Here is a 16828-nt window from a genome sequence, read left to right as displayed (position 1 = left end):
TTTCTGCGAAAAGATTCCCATCGCGCCCCGTTGCAGAGGGTCTATCAAGGGCCGTTCCGGGTTTTGCGTAAGGGAACGGCTACCTTCACCTTAGACATGTGCGGCAAGAGTGAACTCGTCTCGGTGTCCCGGCTCAAACCTGCACATTTGGATCCGGATCAACCAGTCCTGGTCGGTCAAACCCCTAGGAGAGGCCGACCTCCGTTAGTTCCGCTCAGTCCAGGACCCCCCGTTCCGGCAGTTCCTCCAGGACCCCCCGTTCCGGCAGTTCCTCCAGGACCCCCCGTTCCGGCAGTTCCTCCAAGTCCGGAACCCCCGGCTCCTGTGGTTCAGGCTGTCCCTCTCCGTACTCGTTATGGTCGCGAAATCCGGCTCCCTGCTAGGTTCCGCACCTCGGGTTCTGGGGGGGGGGGTCATGTAGCGACCATAGAGAATGGTCCAGGTCGTCGAACCCTCGGTTTGGCCAGCGAGGTCACGTGTGAACGCGACCATGGGGATTGGTCCAGGGAGCGACATCGCTGATTGGCCAGCGTGGTCATGTGCGCTTTTGGCGCCCGAAATGTTCAGTTCGGCGAAGTCTTCGAAGAAGACAGTAAGTTTTTGATGGTTGTCCTTTACCTTGTTGTTTAACTCTGTATTCGAATATTGCGGCTGCAATAAACTTCTTCTACAACCAACAAGTTTTCGGACTCGCCATAGTACGTGTGTAGGAAGGAACTACAGATGCTGGTTTACAACAAAGGTAGATACCAAATGGCGGAGTAACTCAGCGGGACAGGCAGCCTCTCTGGAGAGAAGGGATGGGTGATGTTTCGGGCCGAGACCCTTCTTCCTATTGTCTATTGTCTATTCTGAAGAAGGGTCTTGATCCGAAACGTCACCCATTCCTCTCCAAAAGATTATACATGATGGATTGGATAGGTTTAGAGGGATACTAGACCAAGTGGTTTTTATTCACAAAATGCTGGAGTAACTCAGCAGGTCAGGCAGCATCTCGGGAGAGAAGGAATGACCCGTTGGGCCCAAACCTCTCCTGCATTGGTGCAGCACCCTCTCCACCCCCTCCCGCCTCCCCTCCCCCACCCCCTCCCCTCCCTCCGCCCTCCCCCCTCTCCTCCCCTCCCCATCTCCCCTTCCTCCCTCCTCCCCTCCCTCCTCCCCATCTCTCCTCCCCTCCCCCTCTGCCCTCCTTCCACCCCCCTCGACCTCCCCTTCCACTCCCCCTTCCCCTCCCCCTCACCCCCCTCTCTCTTCCCCTCTCCCTCTGCCCTCCCCTCCCCCTCCCTCCACCCTTCTCCCCCTCCCCCTTCCTCTCCCCTTCCCCTCCCCGCCACTCCATCCCCCTCAGCCCCCCCTTATCCTCCCTCCTCCCCCCTTCCTCCCCTCATTCCACCCCCCTCCCTTCCTCCCTCCCTCCCTAGGAGAGAGATTTAAACTTTTAAATGTGAATAACTTAAAAAACATAACACCAATTTCAATGAAACCTCTTCCATTAGCACCAAAGGGACGACGGTGAGTAAGGTGGGCCTAAAGTTGTCGCGCTAGCGTGTACCGTTTTGGCTGTAGTTCAGGAACAAACAAACAAACAAACAAGAATTTTTGTATATAGATGGTGCCAAGCAGGGGCAGGTGGGACTAGTGGAGATGGGGAATGTTGGTCAGTATGGGCAGGTTGGGCAGAGGGGTTTGTTTCCATGCTGTAGACCTCGATGGCTCTGTGATTATGTCTCTACGATAACAATCAAGCCGTCCAGAGTGTGCAGATGCAGGATAAAGGAAATAACACTGAGGGCGTGCAGCGTAGGTTTACTAGGTTAATTCCCGGAATGGTGGGATTGTCATATGTTGAAAGACTGGAGCGACTAGGCTTGTATACACTGGAATTTAGAAGGATGAGAGAAGACCTTATCGAAACGTATAAGATTATTAAGGGGTTGGACACGTTAGAGGCAGGAAACATGTTCCCAATGTTGGGGGAGTCCAGAACAAGGTGCCACAGTTTAAGAATAAGGGGTAGGCCATTTAGAACTGAGTTGAGGAAAAACTTTTTCAGTCAGAGAGTTGTGAATCTGTGGAATTCTCTGCCTCTGAAGGCAGTGGAGGCCAATTCTCTGAATGCATTCAAGAGAGAGCTAGATAGAGCTCTTAAGGATAGCAGAGCCAGGGGGTATGGGGAGAAGGCAGGAACGGGGTACTGATTGAGAATGATCAGCCATGATCACATTGAATGGCGGTGCTGGCTCGAAGGGCCGAATGGCCTCCTCCTGCACCTATTGTCTATTGTCTATTGTCTATAACATGTAGTGCAAGATGAAGATTAAGGGCGGTCACGGTGGCGCAGCGGTAGAGTTGCTGCCTTACAGCGAATGTAGCGCCGGAGACCGGGTTCGATCCCGACTACAGGTAGGTAGTTTGTAAGTTCTCCCAGTGACCTGCATGCGTTTTCTCCAAGATCTTCGGTTTCCTCCCACACTCCAAAGACGTGCAGGTTTGTAGGTTAATTGGTTTGGTAAATGCAAAAATTGTCCCTAGTGGGTGTAGAATGTGCAGGGATCGCTGGTCGGCGCGGACCCGGTGGGCCGAAGGGCCTATTTCTGGGCCGTATCTCTAAACTAAACTAAACTAAGTCCAGTAAAGTGTGACGGTCTGAGGGGCTCCAATGAGGTCATTGGTAGGCCAGGACCACACTGTGGTTGGTGATAGGATAGTTCAATGCCTGATATTTATTTATTCAGGTCCTCACCACCACCCACCCTAAACCTTTCCCCCACATCCCTCATCACAATAACGCGTTTTAAAAGTAAACATTTGGACAGATACCTACATAGAATAGGTGTGGAGGGATATGGGCTAAATGCAGGCAGGTGGGGCAAGTGTAGATGGGACATGTTCGTTTTGTTTTAGTTTAGAGATACAGCGCGGAAACAGGCCCTTCAGCCCACCGAACCCACACCGACCAGTGATCCCCGCACATCAACACTGTCCTACACACACTATGGACAATTTACACATAAACCAAGCCAATTAACTGTGGGAGAGAAGGGAGAGGGGAGGGGGGAGGGGGAGAGGGGGGGAGAGGGGGGGAGGGGGAGAGGGGGGGAGGACAGGGTGCTGCACCAATGCAGGAGAGGTTTGGGCCCAACGGGTCCACTTGGTCTAGTCTCCTTTAAACATTCTCCATTCTCACCTCAAACCACCAGGCTCTGGAAACACTGCACAACGCTCACTGCAACTATGAACTATGGACTGCCTTTGGTTGTAATGACTTCAGGCTTTTTCCCCACGAGTACTGGCGTTATTAAATTATTGATTTTTTTCCTTGTATTTTATACGATACTTTAGTTTCGAGATACAGTGCGGAAACAGGCCCTTTCGGCCCACCGGGTCCGCGCCGACCAGCGATCCCCGCACATTAACACTGTCCTACACCCACTGGGGACAATTTTTACATTTACCAAGCCACCAAATAATCCACATACCTGCACGTCTTTGGAGTGTGGGAGGAAACCGAAGATCTCGGAGAAAACCAAACGCAAGTCACGGAGAGAGAACGTACAAACTCCGTACGGACAGCACCCGTAGTCGGGATAGAACCCGGGTCCCCGGCGCTGCATTCGCTGTAAGGCAGCAACTCTACCGCTGCGCCACCGTGACACCCCTTTGTGCATAGTGCTTTTTCTGCAATGTAAAGCTATTGCAAATGCCTGGAACACGCTGCCAAGGGTGGTGGTTCAGGCATATACATTTGTGGCATTTAAGAGACTTTCGGATAGGCATATGGACATGCAGGGAATGGGGGGATGTGGATTATGTGCAGGCAGTTATGAGTTGATTATGTGCGGCACAAATATTATGGGCCGAAGGGCCTCTTCTTGTGCTGCACTGCTCTGTGTTAGAATCATCGAGACACACAGCGTGGAAACAGGCCCTTCAGCCCAACATGCTCATACTGACCAACATGCCCCATTTACACTAGTCCCACCTACCCAGCTAGCCAATGGAATGTTGGCCTTCATAACAAGAGGAGTAGAGTACAGGAACAAAGAGGTCCTTCTGCAGTCATACAGGGCCCTAGTGAGACCGCACCTAGATTATTGTGTGCAGTTTTGGTCACCAAACGTGAGGAAGGACATTCTTGCTATTGAGGGCGTGCAGCGTACGTTCACCAGGTTAATTCCCGGAATGGCGGGACTGTCGTACGTTGAAAGACTGGAGCGACTGGGCTTGTATACTCTGGAATTTAGAAGGATGAGAGGGGACCTTATTGAAACATATAAGATTATTAAGGGATTGGACATGCTCGAGGCAGGAAACATGTTCCCGGTGTTGGGAGAGTCCAGAACCAGGGGCCACAGTTTAAGAATAAGGGGTAGGCCATTTAGAACGGAGATGAGGAAAAACCTTTTCTGTCAGAGAGTTGTGAATCTGTGGAATTCTCTGCCTCAGAAGGCAGTGGAGGCCAATTCTGTGGATGCTTTCAAGAGAGAGTTAGATAGAGTTCTTAAGCATAGCGGAGTCAGGGGGTATGGGGAGAAGGCAGGAACGGGGTACTGATTGTGAATGATCAGCCATGATCACGGTGAATGGCGGTGCTGGCTCGAAGGGCCGAATGGCCTCCTCCTGCACCTATTGTCTATTATCTATTGTCTATTGTCTATTATCTATTGTCTACTGACCCCCAACGTCACCTATCCATGTTCAAGTGTGTTTTATTGTCGTATGTGCCGATATGGAACAATGAAATTCTTCCTTGCAGTAGCACAACAGAATATGTTAACATAGTACTCTGTAAGCTCCATAATAAACAACACAAAAAGTCAGGTATATATGTAAAATAACATATCCACACATCATGTGCTGCCTGACCTGCTGAGTTACTCCAGCACACTAAGCCCTTTTCTGTAAACCAGCGTCTGCAATTCCTTGTTCATAAGTTCATCAGTGATAGGAGCAGAATTAGGCCATTCAGCACAATAAGTAATCCCTCCTCATTTCCTTCCGAAAGGAACGTCCTTTAATTCTGAGGCTATGTCCTCTCCACATCCACTCTATCCAGGCCTTTCACTATTCGGTAAGTTTCAATGAGGTCCTCCCTCATTCTTCTAAACTCCAGTGAGTACAGGCCCAGTGCCGACAAACGCTCATCATGTGTTAACCCACTCGTTCCTGGGATCATTCTCGTAAACCTCCTCTGGACCCTCTCCAGAGCCAGCAAATCCTTCCTCAGATATGGGGCCCAAAATTGCTCACAATACTCCAAATGTGGCCTGACCAGCGCCTTGTAGAGCCTCAGCATTACATCCCTTGTTTTGGTATTCTGGTCCTCTTGAAATAAATGCTAGCATTGCGTTTGCCTCCCTTAATACCGTTTCAACTTGCAAATTATCTTTTTGGGAATCCTGTGCCAGCACTCCCAAGTCCCTTTGCCCTTCCGATTTCTGGATTTTCTTTGACATGTTTAGTTCAGTTTAGTTTATTGTCACGTGTACCGAAGTACAGAAGAAAAGCTTTTTTGTTGCGTGCTATCCAGTCACTGGAAAGACGATGCGTGATTACAATCAAGCTACCCATTAGCAAATTTTCAGATGGTACAAAGCTGGGTGGCAGTGAGAGATGTGACGAAGATGCTATGAGGTTGCAGGGTGACTTAGACCGGTTGTGTGAGTGGGCGGATGCATGGCAGATGCAGTTTAATGTGGATAAGTGTGAGGTTATCCACTTTGGTGGTAAGAATAAGAAGGCAGAGTATTATCTGAATGGTGTCAAGTTAGGAACAGGGGACGTACAACGAGATCTGGGTGTCCTAGTGCATCAGTCACTGAAAGGATGCATGCAGGTACAGCAGGCAGTGAAGAAAGCCAATGGAATGTTGGCCTTCATAACAAGAGGAGTTGAGCATTGGAGCAAATAGGTCCTTCTGCAGTTGTACAGGGCCCTAGTGAGACCGCACCTGGAGTACTGTGTGCAGTTTTGGTCTCCAAATTTGAGGAAGGATATTCTTGCTATTGAGGGCGTGCAGCGTAGGTTTACTAGGTTTATTCCCGGAATGGCGGGACTGTCGTATGTTGAAAGACTGGAGCGACTAGGCTTGTATACACTGGAATTTAGAAGGATGAGAGGGGATCTTATCGAAACATATAGGATTATTAAGGGGTTGGACACGTTAGAGGCAGGAAACATGTTCCCAATGTTGGGGGAGTCCAGAACCAGGGGCCACAGTTTAAGAATCAGGGGTAGGCCATTTAGAACGGAGATGAGGAAAAGCTTTTTCAGTCAGAGAGTTGTGAATCTGTGGAATTCTCCGCCTCAGAAGGCAGTGGAGGCCAATTCTCTGAATGCATTCAAGAGAGAGCTAGATAGAGCTGCTTCAGCTACCTCCTCCGGCAGCTCGTTCCATACACCCACCACCCGTTGTGTAAAAAATTTGCCCCCCAGGTACCTATTAAATCGTTACCCCCACACCTTAAACATTTATCCTCGGGTACTTGAGTCCCCTACTCTGGGTAAAGGATTCTGTGCATCTATCTGATCTATTCCTCTCATGATCCTATACATAAAGTGCAATGTGTCAACATGTAGTGTGACACATCTCCATCCAGAGAATTCCCTGTGCACTAAACATTATTCCCTTTATCCTGGACCTGTACACTGTGGTCAAGTGGTCAAGATGGAGGATCATACATCTAACCCCCTCACCCTGAACACAGGATCCCCCCAGGGTTGCGTCTTTAGCCCCCTACTGTACTCCCTGTACACACATCACTGCGTGGCCAGGTTCAGCTCAAACTCCATCATCAAGTTTGCTGATGACACTGTGGTGGTGGGCCTGATCTCCGATAAAGATGAGAAGGCCTACAGGGAGGAGGTGGCTGATCTGGCACTCTGGTGTCGGGACAATAGCCTCCTCTTGAATGTCACAAAAGCTAAGGAGCTGATTGTGGACTTTAGAAGGGCTCAACATCGGAGGACGTACACGCCACTGGAGATAAATGGGAGTACTGTGGATAGGGTGAGCAGCTTTAAATACCTGGGAGCCCACATCACAGAGGATCTGACATGGGCAACGCACATTGCCGCACTGGTGGGTAAGGCAAAGCAGCGCCTTTACCACCTCAGACAGCCGAGGAAATTCAGAGTGTCTCTGAGGATCCTTCAGTGCTTCTACTCTGGGGCTGTAGAGAGCATCTTGTCCGGCAACATCTCAATCTGGTTTGGGAACAGCTCTGCCCAGGACAGGAACAAGGAATAAAACATATGCAAAAAAGTGATAATGAAAGAATGAGTCGACTGGGCTTGTGTTCACTGGAATTTAGAATAATGAGAGGGGATCTTATAGAAACGTATAAAATTATTAAGGGATTGGACAGGCTAGATGCAGGAAAAATGTTCCCCATGTTGGGGGAGTCCAGAACCAGGGGTCACAGTTTAAGAATAAGGGTAGGACTGAGATGAGGACATTTTTTTTCACCCGGAGAGTTGTGAATCTGTGGAAGTCTCTGCCACAGAAGGCAGTGGAGGCCGATTCACTGGATGTTTTCAAGAGAGAGTTAGGTTTAGCTCTTAGGACTAAAGGAATTAAGGGATATGGGGAGAAAGCAGGAACGGGGTACTGATTTTGGTTGATCAGCCTTGATCACAATGAATGGCGGTGCTGGCTCGAAGGGCCGAATGGCCTCTTCCTGCACCTATTGTCTATAAGTCTATGATCATATTAAATGGCGGTGCTGGCTCGAAGGGCCGAATGGCCAACTCCTGCACTTATTTTTCTACGTTTCTATGTTTCTGAACAGGCCATTGTAGTCTCTGACTCTAACAAAACTGGACTGGCTGCAGTCTTGCAGAAAGCAAAAGTCACAGGTCATATTAACTGTGCTTTGATGAAGTGGCCAGGGACGAAGCAGCCCATTGTGGAGAGAGATACAGCTGATGTATTTGTTTCCTGATTCAACATGGCAGGGCAAGTGTCGGGGAGCAGCATTCATAAGATTTAGTGGCCGGTTGAGATAGTACGTAGGCAGCAATATCCCGTCTCTGCGTGGGCTGGCAACTGGCTGAAGATGGACCTCGCGGTATCCAGCTGCAGTCCTTAGAGTTTAAGGTAGACACAAAAAGCTGGAGTAACTCAGCAGGTCAGGCAGCATCTCCGGAGAGAAGGAATGGGTGACGTTTTCGGGTCCAGATCCGAAACATAGTTTAACTCAGCGGGTCAGGCAGCATCTCCGGAGAGAAGGAATGGGCGACCTTTCGGGTCCAAACACGGAACCCAGAGAAGCTGCCTGACCTGTTGAGTTACTCCAGCTTTTTGTGTCTACCTTCGATTTAAACCGGCATCCTACACGTCCTTGGAGTTTAGTTTAGTTTCGAGATACAGCACGGAAACAGGCCTTTTCGGCCCACCGGGACCGCGTCGACCAGCGATCCCTGCACATTAACACTGTCCTATACCCACGAGGGACAATTTTTACATTTACCAAGCCAATTAACCTACAGACCTGTACGAAAATAACTGCAGATGCTGGTTCAAATCGAGGGTAGACACAAAATGCTGGAGCAACTCAGCAGGTCAGGCAGCATCTCAGGAGAGAAGGAATGGGTGACGTTTCGGCTCGAGACCCTTCTTCAGACTGATGTCAGGGGAGGGGGTGGGACAAAGATAGGATGTAGTCGGAGACAGGAAGACCGTGGGAGAACTGCGAAGGGGGAGGGGAAAGAGAGGGACAGAGGAGCTATCTGAAGTTAGAGAAGTCAATGTTCATACCGCTGGGGTGTAAACTGCCCAAGAAAATTATTAGATGCTGTTCCTCCAATTTGTGGTGGGCCTCACTCTGACAATGGAGGAGGCCCAGGACAGAAAGGTCAGACTGGGAGTGGGAGGGGGAGTTGAAGTGCTGAGCCACCGGGAGATCAGGTTGGTTAAGGCGGACTGAGCGAAGGTGTTGATCGAAACGATCGCCGAGCCTGCGTTTGGTTTCGCCGATGTAGAGAAGTTGGCATCTAGAGCAGCGGATGCAATAGATGAGGTTGGAGGAGGTGCAGGTGAACCATCCAAGACTGTTTGGGTCCTTGGATGGAGTTGAGGGGGGAGGTAAAGGGACAGGTGTTGCATCTCCTGCGGTTGCGGGGGAAAGTGCCCGGGGATGGGGTGGTTTGGGTAGGAAGGGACGAGTGGACCAGGGAGTTACGGAGGGAACGGTCTCTGCGGAAAGTGAAAAGGGGAGGGGATGGGAAGATGTGGCCGGTGGTGGGGTCCCGTTGGAGGTGGCAAAAGTGTTGGAGGATAATTTGCTGTATGCGACGGCTGATGGGGTGGAAGGTGAGGACAAGGGGGACACTATCCTTGTTGCGAATGGGGAGAGGAGGAACAAGACCAGATCTGCGGGATGTAGAGGAGGCCCTAGTGAGAGCCAACTGACCCTAGGGATCCCACTTCCCACCAAACGCAGGCTCGGCGATCGTTTCGCTCAACACCTTCGCTCAGTCCGCCTTAATCAAACCTAATCTCCCGGTGGCTCAGCACTTCAACTCCCCCTCCCACCCCCAGTCTGACCTTTCTGTCATGGGCCTCCTCCATTATCATATTGAGGACCAGCGCAAATTGGAGGAACAGCATCTCATATTTTGCTTGGGCAGTTTACACCACAGCGGTATGATCATTGAATTCTCTAAATTCAGATAGCTCCTCTGTCCCTCTCTTTCCCCTCCCCCTTCCCAGTTCTCCCACTGTCTTCCCGTCTCCAAATACATCCTTTCTTTGTCCCGCCCCTCCCCTGACATCAGTCTGAAGAAGGGTCTCGATCCGAAACGTCACCCATTCCTTCTCTCCCGAGATGCTGCCTGACCCGCTGATTTACGCCAGCATCACTACAGGTGCTGTCTGTCTGTACGGAGTTTGTACGTTCTCCCCCGTGACCTGTGTGGGTTTTCACCGAGATCTTCGGTTTCCTCCCACACTCCAAAGACGTGCAGGTTTGCCGGTTAATTGGCTTGGTGTAAAAGTAAAAAAATTGTCCCTCTTGCGTGGAGGATGTGGTGTTAATGTGCGGGGATCGCTGGTCGGTGCGGACTCAGTGGGCCGAAGGGCCTGTTTTCCACGCTGTATCTCCAAACTAAAAAAAAACGAAACAATAAACATTTCAAGGCATGTATTGGAGGAGGTGAATAAATTTTGTACATCTGCTTTTCGTCGTATGGTTTCAATGGCATTTCCCCACTCAATTGCAGCCGCCTCTGTTTTCAATCACAAATTGGCATGCATAGTGTGTCAGGCTTTGCTCAAAAGGCCGTCACCACCCTCTCAGCTGGAATCTAGGCTAATCCTGTCTAAATACCACCGAGAATAAATGGTGTGATACTTCTATAATGATGGAGGGACCGAATGGATAAGTCACCAGTTATTTGTTCCTTTTAATGATAATTATACCCTCTCAGACCTCCAGGGGCTTTAGTTGTGCGGCTGCAACGATTTTCACTTAACCCTTTAAGTGCCAGAATGGTTTAAAAAAAATAAAATCTTTTTCATGAGAGGAATAGATCGGGGAGATGCACAGAGTCTCTTGACCAGAGTTGGGGAATCGAGGACCAGAGGACATGGGTTCAAGGCGAAGGGGAAAAGATTTAATAGGAATCTGAGGGGTAACTTCTCCACACAAAGGGTGGTGGGTGTATGGAACAAGCTGCCAGAGGAGGTAGTTGAGGCTGGGACTCGACCCGAAACGGCACCCATTCCTTCTCTCCAGTGATGCTGCCTGACCCGCTGAGTTACTCCAGCTTTTTGGGTGTCTATCTAAGGCTGGGACTATCCCAACATTTAAGAAACAGTTGGACAGGTTCAGGGATAGGACAGGTTTGGAACGATATGGACCAAGCGCAGGCAGGTGGGACTAGTGTAGCTGGGACATTGTTGGCCGGTGTGGGCAAGTTGTGCCGAAGGGCCTGTTTCTACACTGTATCACTCTATGACATCAAGGATGATGCCAGGATGTTAGATAGAGCTCCAGGGGCTAGTGGAATCAGGGGATATGGGGAGAAGGCAGGCACGGGTTACTGATAGTGGATGATCAGCCATGATCACAAGGAATGGCGGTGCTGGCTCGAATGGCCAAATGGCCTCCTCTTGCATCTATTTTCTGTGTTTCTATGTTGACCTAAGGGCCTGGACGATAGGGAGAGGTTGAGCAGACTAGGACTTTGGAGAGAAGAGGTGTTCCGACCCGAAAAGTGACTTTCTCTTTGTCTTTTGCGGGTTTCGGAAGACTTTGACTGCATTTAATGTTGCTCTCAACCTTAGCTCTTTGTCAGGCAGAAAATAAACCAGTATTGATCTGTGCGGAATAGCCCGCTGTGCAGAAACACGGCCTTGTCCTTGAAACAGGAGTATAGAGTCATCGGCCTCTGGAGGGGACGATCCAACGACAGACATGTCAAAATGACAAAAGTTCAGTCTTTGCTTCTGTCACCATTTTAATTGTAGATTAAAATTGCAGATACAAATGTGGGGTTGCACCCAAACCAGCCTCCCTTCCATTGACTCCATTTGTACCTCACGCTGCCTCGGCAAGGCCAGCAGCATAATCATAGAACCATCGAAACATAGAAAAATAGGTGCAGGAGTAGGCCATTCGGCCCTTCGAGCCAGCACCGCCATTCAAAATGATCATGGCTGATCATTCTCAATCAGTACCCCTGCAGTTCCTGCTTTTTCCCCATATCCCTTGATTCCTTTAGTCCTAAGAGCTAAACCTAACTCTCTCTTGAAAACATCCAGTGAATTGGCCTCCACTGCCTTCTGTGGCAGAGAATTCCACAGATTCACAACTCTCCGGGTGAAGAAGTTTTTCCTCATCTCAGTCCTAAATGGCCTACCCCTTATTCTTAAACTGTGGCCCCTGGTTCTGGATTCCTTCAACATCGGGAACATTTTTCCTGCATCTTGCCTGTCCAATCCTTTAAGAATTTTATATGTTTCTATAAGATCCCCTCTCATCCTTCTAAATTTCAGTGAATACAAACCCAGTCGACCCATTCTTTCATCATATGTTAGTCCCGCCATCCTGGGAATTAACCTGGTGAACCTACGCTGCACTCCCTCAATAGCAATAATGTCCCTCCTCAAATTAGGGGACCAAAACTGCACACAGTACTCCAGGTGCTCCTAAACTCAAATCCACATGCAATGAAGGCCAACATGGCATTAGCTTTCTTCACTGCCCGCTGTACCTGCATGCTTACTTTCAGTGACTAATGTTCAAGCACACCCAGGTCACATTGCGCCTCCCCTTTTCCTAATCTGACACCATTCAGATAATAATCTGCCTTCCTGTTCTTGCCACCAAAGTGGATAACCTCACATTTATCCACATTATACTGCATCTGCCATGCATCCGCCCACTCACACAACCTATCCAAGTCATCCTACATCCTCATAGCATCCTCCTCACAGTTCACACTGCCACCCAGCTTTGTGTCATCTGCAAACTTGGTAATGTTACATTTAATTCCCTCGTCTAAATTGTTAATATATATTGTAAATAACTAAGCACCAGCACCGAGCCTTGCGGCATGCCATTCTGAAAAGGACCTGTTAATTCCTACTCTTTGCTTCCTGTCTGCCAACCAGTTCTCTATCCATGTCAATACCCTACCCCCAATACCGTGTGCTCTAATTCTGCACACTAATCTCTTGCGTGGGACCTTGTCAAGGCTTTTTGAAAATCCAGATACACCACATCCACTGGCTCTCCCTTATAAATTCTACTGGTTACATCTTCAAAAAATTCCAGATTAGTCAAGCATGATTTCCCCTTCATAAATCCATGCTGACTTTGACCGATCCTGTCACTGCTTTCCAAATGCGCTGCTATACCATCTTTAATAATCGACTCCAGCATCTTCCCCACTACCGATGTCAGGCTAACTGGTCTATAATTCCCAGTTTTCTCTCTCCTTTATTTCTTAAAAAGTGGAGTTACATTGGCTACCCTCCAGTCCACAGGAACTGATCTAGAGTCGAGAGAACATTGGAAAATGATCACCAATGCATCCACGGTTTCTAGCGCCACCCCCTTGAGTACTCTGGGATTTATCAGCCTTCAGTCCCAATAGTTTACTGACTAATGTGGATTCCCTTCAGTTCCTCCTTCCCACTAGATCCTCGGTCCCCTAGTATTTCTGGGAGATTGTTTGTGTCTTCCTTAGTGAAGACAGAACCAAAGTACTCGTTTAACTGTTCTGCCATTTTTCTTGTTTCCCATTATAAATTCACCCGTCTCTGGCTGTAAGGGATCTACATTCGTCTTCACTAATCTTTTCCTTTTTACATATCTAAAGAAGCTTTTACAGTCGGTTTTTTATATTCCCTGCAAGCTTTCTTTCATGCTCTTTTTCCCCTCTCTTAATTAACACCTTTGTCCTCCTCTGTTGAGTTCTAAATGTCTCCCAGTCCTCCAGTTTGCTGCTTCTCAGACCAATTAAATGCCTCTTCCTTGTATTTAACACTATCCTTGATTTCCCTCGTCAGCCACGGTTGAGCTGCCTTCCCCGTTTTATTTTTTCACCAGACAGGGATGATCAATTTCTGGAGTTCATCCATGCGGTCTTTAAACCTTTGCCATTGCATCTCCACCGTCAACCCTTTAAGTATAATTTGCCAGTCTATCCCGGCCAATTCCCGTCTCATACCTTAAAAGTCTCCTTTCTTCAAGTTCAGGACCCTAGTCGCTGAATTAACCGTGCCAGTCTCCATCCTAATGCAGAATTCCACCATATTATGGTCACTGTTGCCCAAGGGGCCTTGCACAACAAGATCACTAACTAATCCTTCCTCATTACACAATGCCCAGTCTAGGATGGCCTGCCCTCCAGTCGGTTCTTCTACATATTGGTTTAAAAAAACATTCTCAACCAAGTGAGAAGAAACTTTTTCACCCCGAGAGTTGTGAATTTGTGGAATTCTCTGCCACAGAGGGCAGTGGAGGCCGATTCACTGGATGGATTGAAAAGGGAGTTATTAGATAGAGCTCTAGGGGTTAGTGGAAACAAGGGATATGGGGAGAAGGCAGGCACGGGTTACTGATTGTGGACGATCAGCCATGATCACGATGAATGGCAGTGCTGGCTCGAAGGGCTCAAGGCACCTATTTTCTACGTTTCTCTGCTTTAATGTTTCGCACCGTCCGACGTTGTATCTTCCAGGACATCACTTACCGGGACATTCAGGACATCATGGATACGTTGCTGCCCACCGTGAACAAGATGGTTATAATGCTTGGAAGGGACCACAGCCTCATCGTAAGTACTGGCTGCTTAACTTCAGGGCCGGGATTGCTTCAGGACGCAGGCCGGCAAGTGAAACAGTTCACTTGACTTGTGTCGGTGAAATGGCTGACTTTGTATTCATGTGATGAGACTAGGTCAGGGAGAGTGGTCAGCGTGGACTGGTACGGCCGAACGGGCCTGTTTCCGTGCTGTAATTGTTATATGGTTTATGGTTATATGGTGATCACGGTTCATTTAGGGGGCTATTGACTTTGATTTTCAGTGTCGTTTGAAATATGGGGCTCTGAACGTAACTGAAGGTGATGAAAAACAATATTTCGATTCAATCACACTTGACCCGATGAAATGTTGGCTCGCTTTGCTTTTCTTTTGATCCTCGATGATTAATCGGACATTCTCGATTATTTTAATGAATCAGTTGCCAGAAAATCGGCGCTGTTTCTCATAACACCGGCGTTCTTCGTTTATTGGTTTGTTCCTTCAAGAGTGTCGACCGCGCCTAGAGTCATCTCAGTGACAAAAGGGTGTGGGAGACCACGGCTAATTGCGTGGAGTGTGAAGATTCCTCATGACTTTGTCCCCTTGATCTCGTTTGCGCGTTGGATTGGACGCAAATCCCGAAGCCGAGAGAACCGTGGGGAGCTGGACAAAGGTAGGTGTAGTGGTGTCAGGACCATGTCGGGGAAACCCATTGCGTCTGAGATACAAGTGATCTGCCGTTGAACCTCAACTGCCCTAATGGAAACCTAATGAAGCATTGTGTGGCCTTCCCTCAACTCAATCACCAAAGGACCTGGAAGAAGGTAAGTCCTTAGCTCCAGCCTTAGCGTGAAGTGGACAATCCCTTGTACATTTATGTTGTTCTGCATTGGTGATGGATTGCAGGCTCTTAGATTGTGCAATAGCACTGCAACTGATACTTCCCTGCCCTGGATTGGTTCTTGGTTCTTGGTCCTCCAAAATATTCCAAATGGAATTTAAACTGGAGGTGGCCAAGTATGGACTTAAGCAAGGAGGGCTTCTTGGAGAAGAAGAGCTGCCTTAAATGTAGTTGCGTCTGATTGAGTAGGGTGAAGACTATTCCATGCTTTACCATCGCCCGGCACGGCTCGGCCACGGGGCCTTCCATCGCCCGGTACGGCCGCGGGACTTTCTAGCGCCCGGTGCAGCTCGGCCGCGGGACCTTCCATCTCCTTGCGGGGGCTGTGCGAGTTGATCGACTCGGTAGAGGTCGAGCTGTCTGTCCGTGGGAGGGGCATGGGGGAAGAGAGAGGAAGTTTTTTTGCCTTCCATCACAGTGTTTGGAGTCACTGTGATGGATGTTTGTGTTGGGGTTGTGTGTCTTGTGTTCTTTGTTTTTTTGCTGTGTGACTGCTGGCAAATTAATTTTGTTTGGTAAAACGAATGACAATAAAGCTATTCTGTATTCTGTATTTAATTGCTCGAGGGAAGAATGAATTGCTATACACATTGCCTTGATAGCTGGTATCTCAAATTGAATCGAATGCCCTCGTATACTCCTGATAGGTTTGGGTTTGGTGTAGATGTCTACCCTTGGCCTACAACTTTAGGCTGTGCACGCTGTACGCAAGAAGAAGATTGCAGGCTGTCACCAACCTCAGTGTTATAGTCACTTTAAGCCTTGATCGCATCTTAGTGCCCTAACTGGAGATTGTGGGTCAACCAGGAATCAAACCAAATCTCTACCTTCGGACAGTGGATGGTATAACAGTCCCCTCGATCTTGCACGTGCATTGAATTGGATGTGAAATCTGAAGCTGAGAGTTCCTAGTATCTCACCAGGATCTCTCAGCGAGGGCTTAATACAGATCCACCACCGATTTTCCGGCCCCCTTGGTTCCAGAGCCTTTCTGGATTATCCCGTTTCCCAACAGAGGTCACGGATTTCGAGAAGAGTCCGACGGTACCGGAACGTTCCGCCTAGGCTGCCCGGGGGGGGGCCGAGATGCCGGCCCGCATAGTCGGCCTTGGGAGTCGGCTATGGGAACGTCCAGAGTTCCAGAGCCCCGGCCGCGGGGAGGTAAATTCGACCCCCCCCCCCCCACCCCCCCGATCGGCCGCGGAAGACCCGACGAGGGCGAGATCGGCCGCCTCACCCGGCCTGGGCGCCATTTTATCGGGGGGATCTTCCAAGGGTGGGGATTTCAAGTGCGCTCTAGTGATTTTACTCTGGAACACCAGTCGCTGGAAAATCAGTGATGGACGTGTATTTCACAGCAGCGATGCCTTCAACTCCATGATTCTTTCTCAACATCCTCTACTTTATATCTACATTACTATCAAAGATACTAGAGGAGCAAGATGGACCACTCCGTTGAAATCGCCCATACTGAAGTGTAGTACGCAAAGGAGCGTAACGTCCGCCATTTTAGTAGGCAAAACCCGCCGCCCGTTATGCCTCACGCAGTGTAAATAGTGTTTTGGGGGAACAGTATGTGTGATGATACCATAAAAATGCAGAATATATCTCATCTATCAATTCACAGATTTTTGTTATTTTTCTTTTAAAATGTTCCTGCAAAATTTTGTGGCA

The 16828-nt window shown here is 48.9% G+C and overlaps 1 protein-coding gene across 1 annotated transcript in view; it reads left to right on the top strand.

The window, feature by feature from the left end:
- Positions 1–16828, top strand: part of LOC144598346 (dedicator of cytokinesis protein 2-like) — an 894447-nt gene that overhangs the window by 302815 nt on the left and 574804 nt on the right. Inside the window, exon 27 of the mRNA XM_078408406.1 lies at positions 14191–14286. Coding sequence (XP_078264532.1) covers positions 14191–14286 — 96 coding nt within the window. The remainder of the gene's footprint in view (positions 1–14190; positions 14287–16828) is intronic.

The sequence above is a fragment of the Rhinoraja longicauda genome, chromosome 1 (genome assembly GCF_053455715.1).
Source record: "Rhinoraja longicauda isolate Sanriku21f chromosome 1, sRhiLon1.1, whole genome shotgun sequence".
NCBI classification, from domain to species: domain Eukaryota; kingdom Metazoa; phylum Chordata; class Chondrichthyes; order Rajiformes; family Arhynchobatidae; genus Rhinoraja; species Rhinoraja longicauda.
This window is presented reverse-complemented; position numbering and strand designations above follow the sequence as displayed.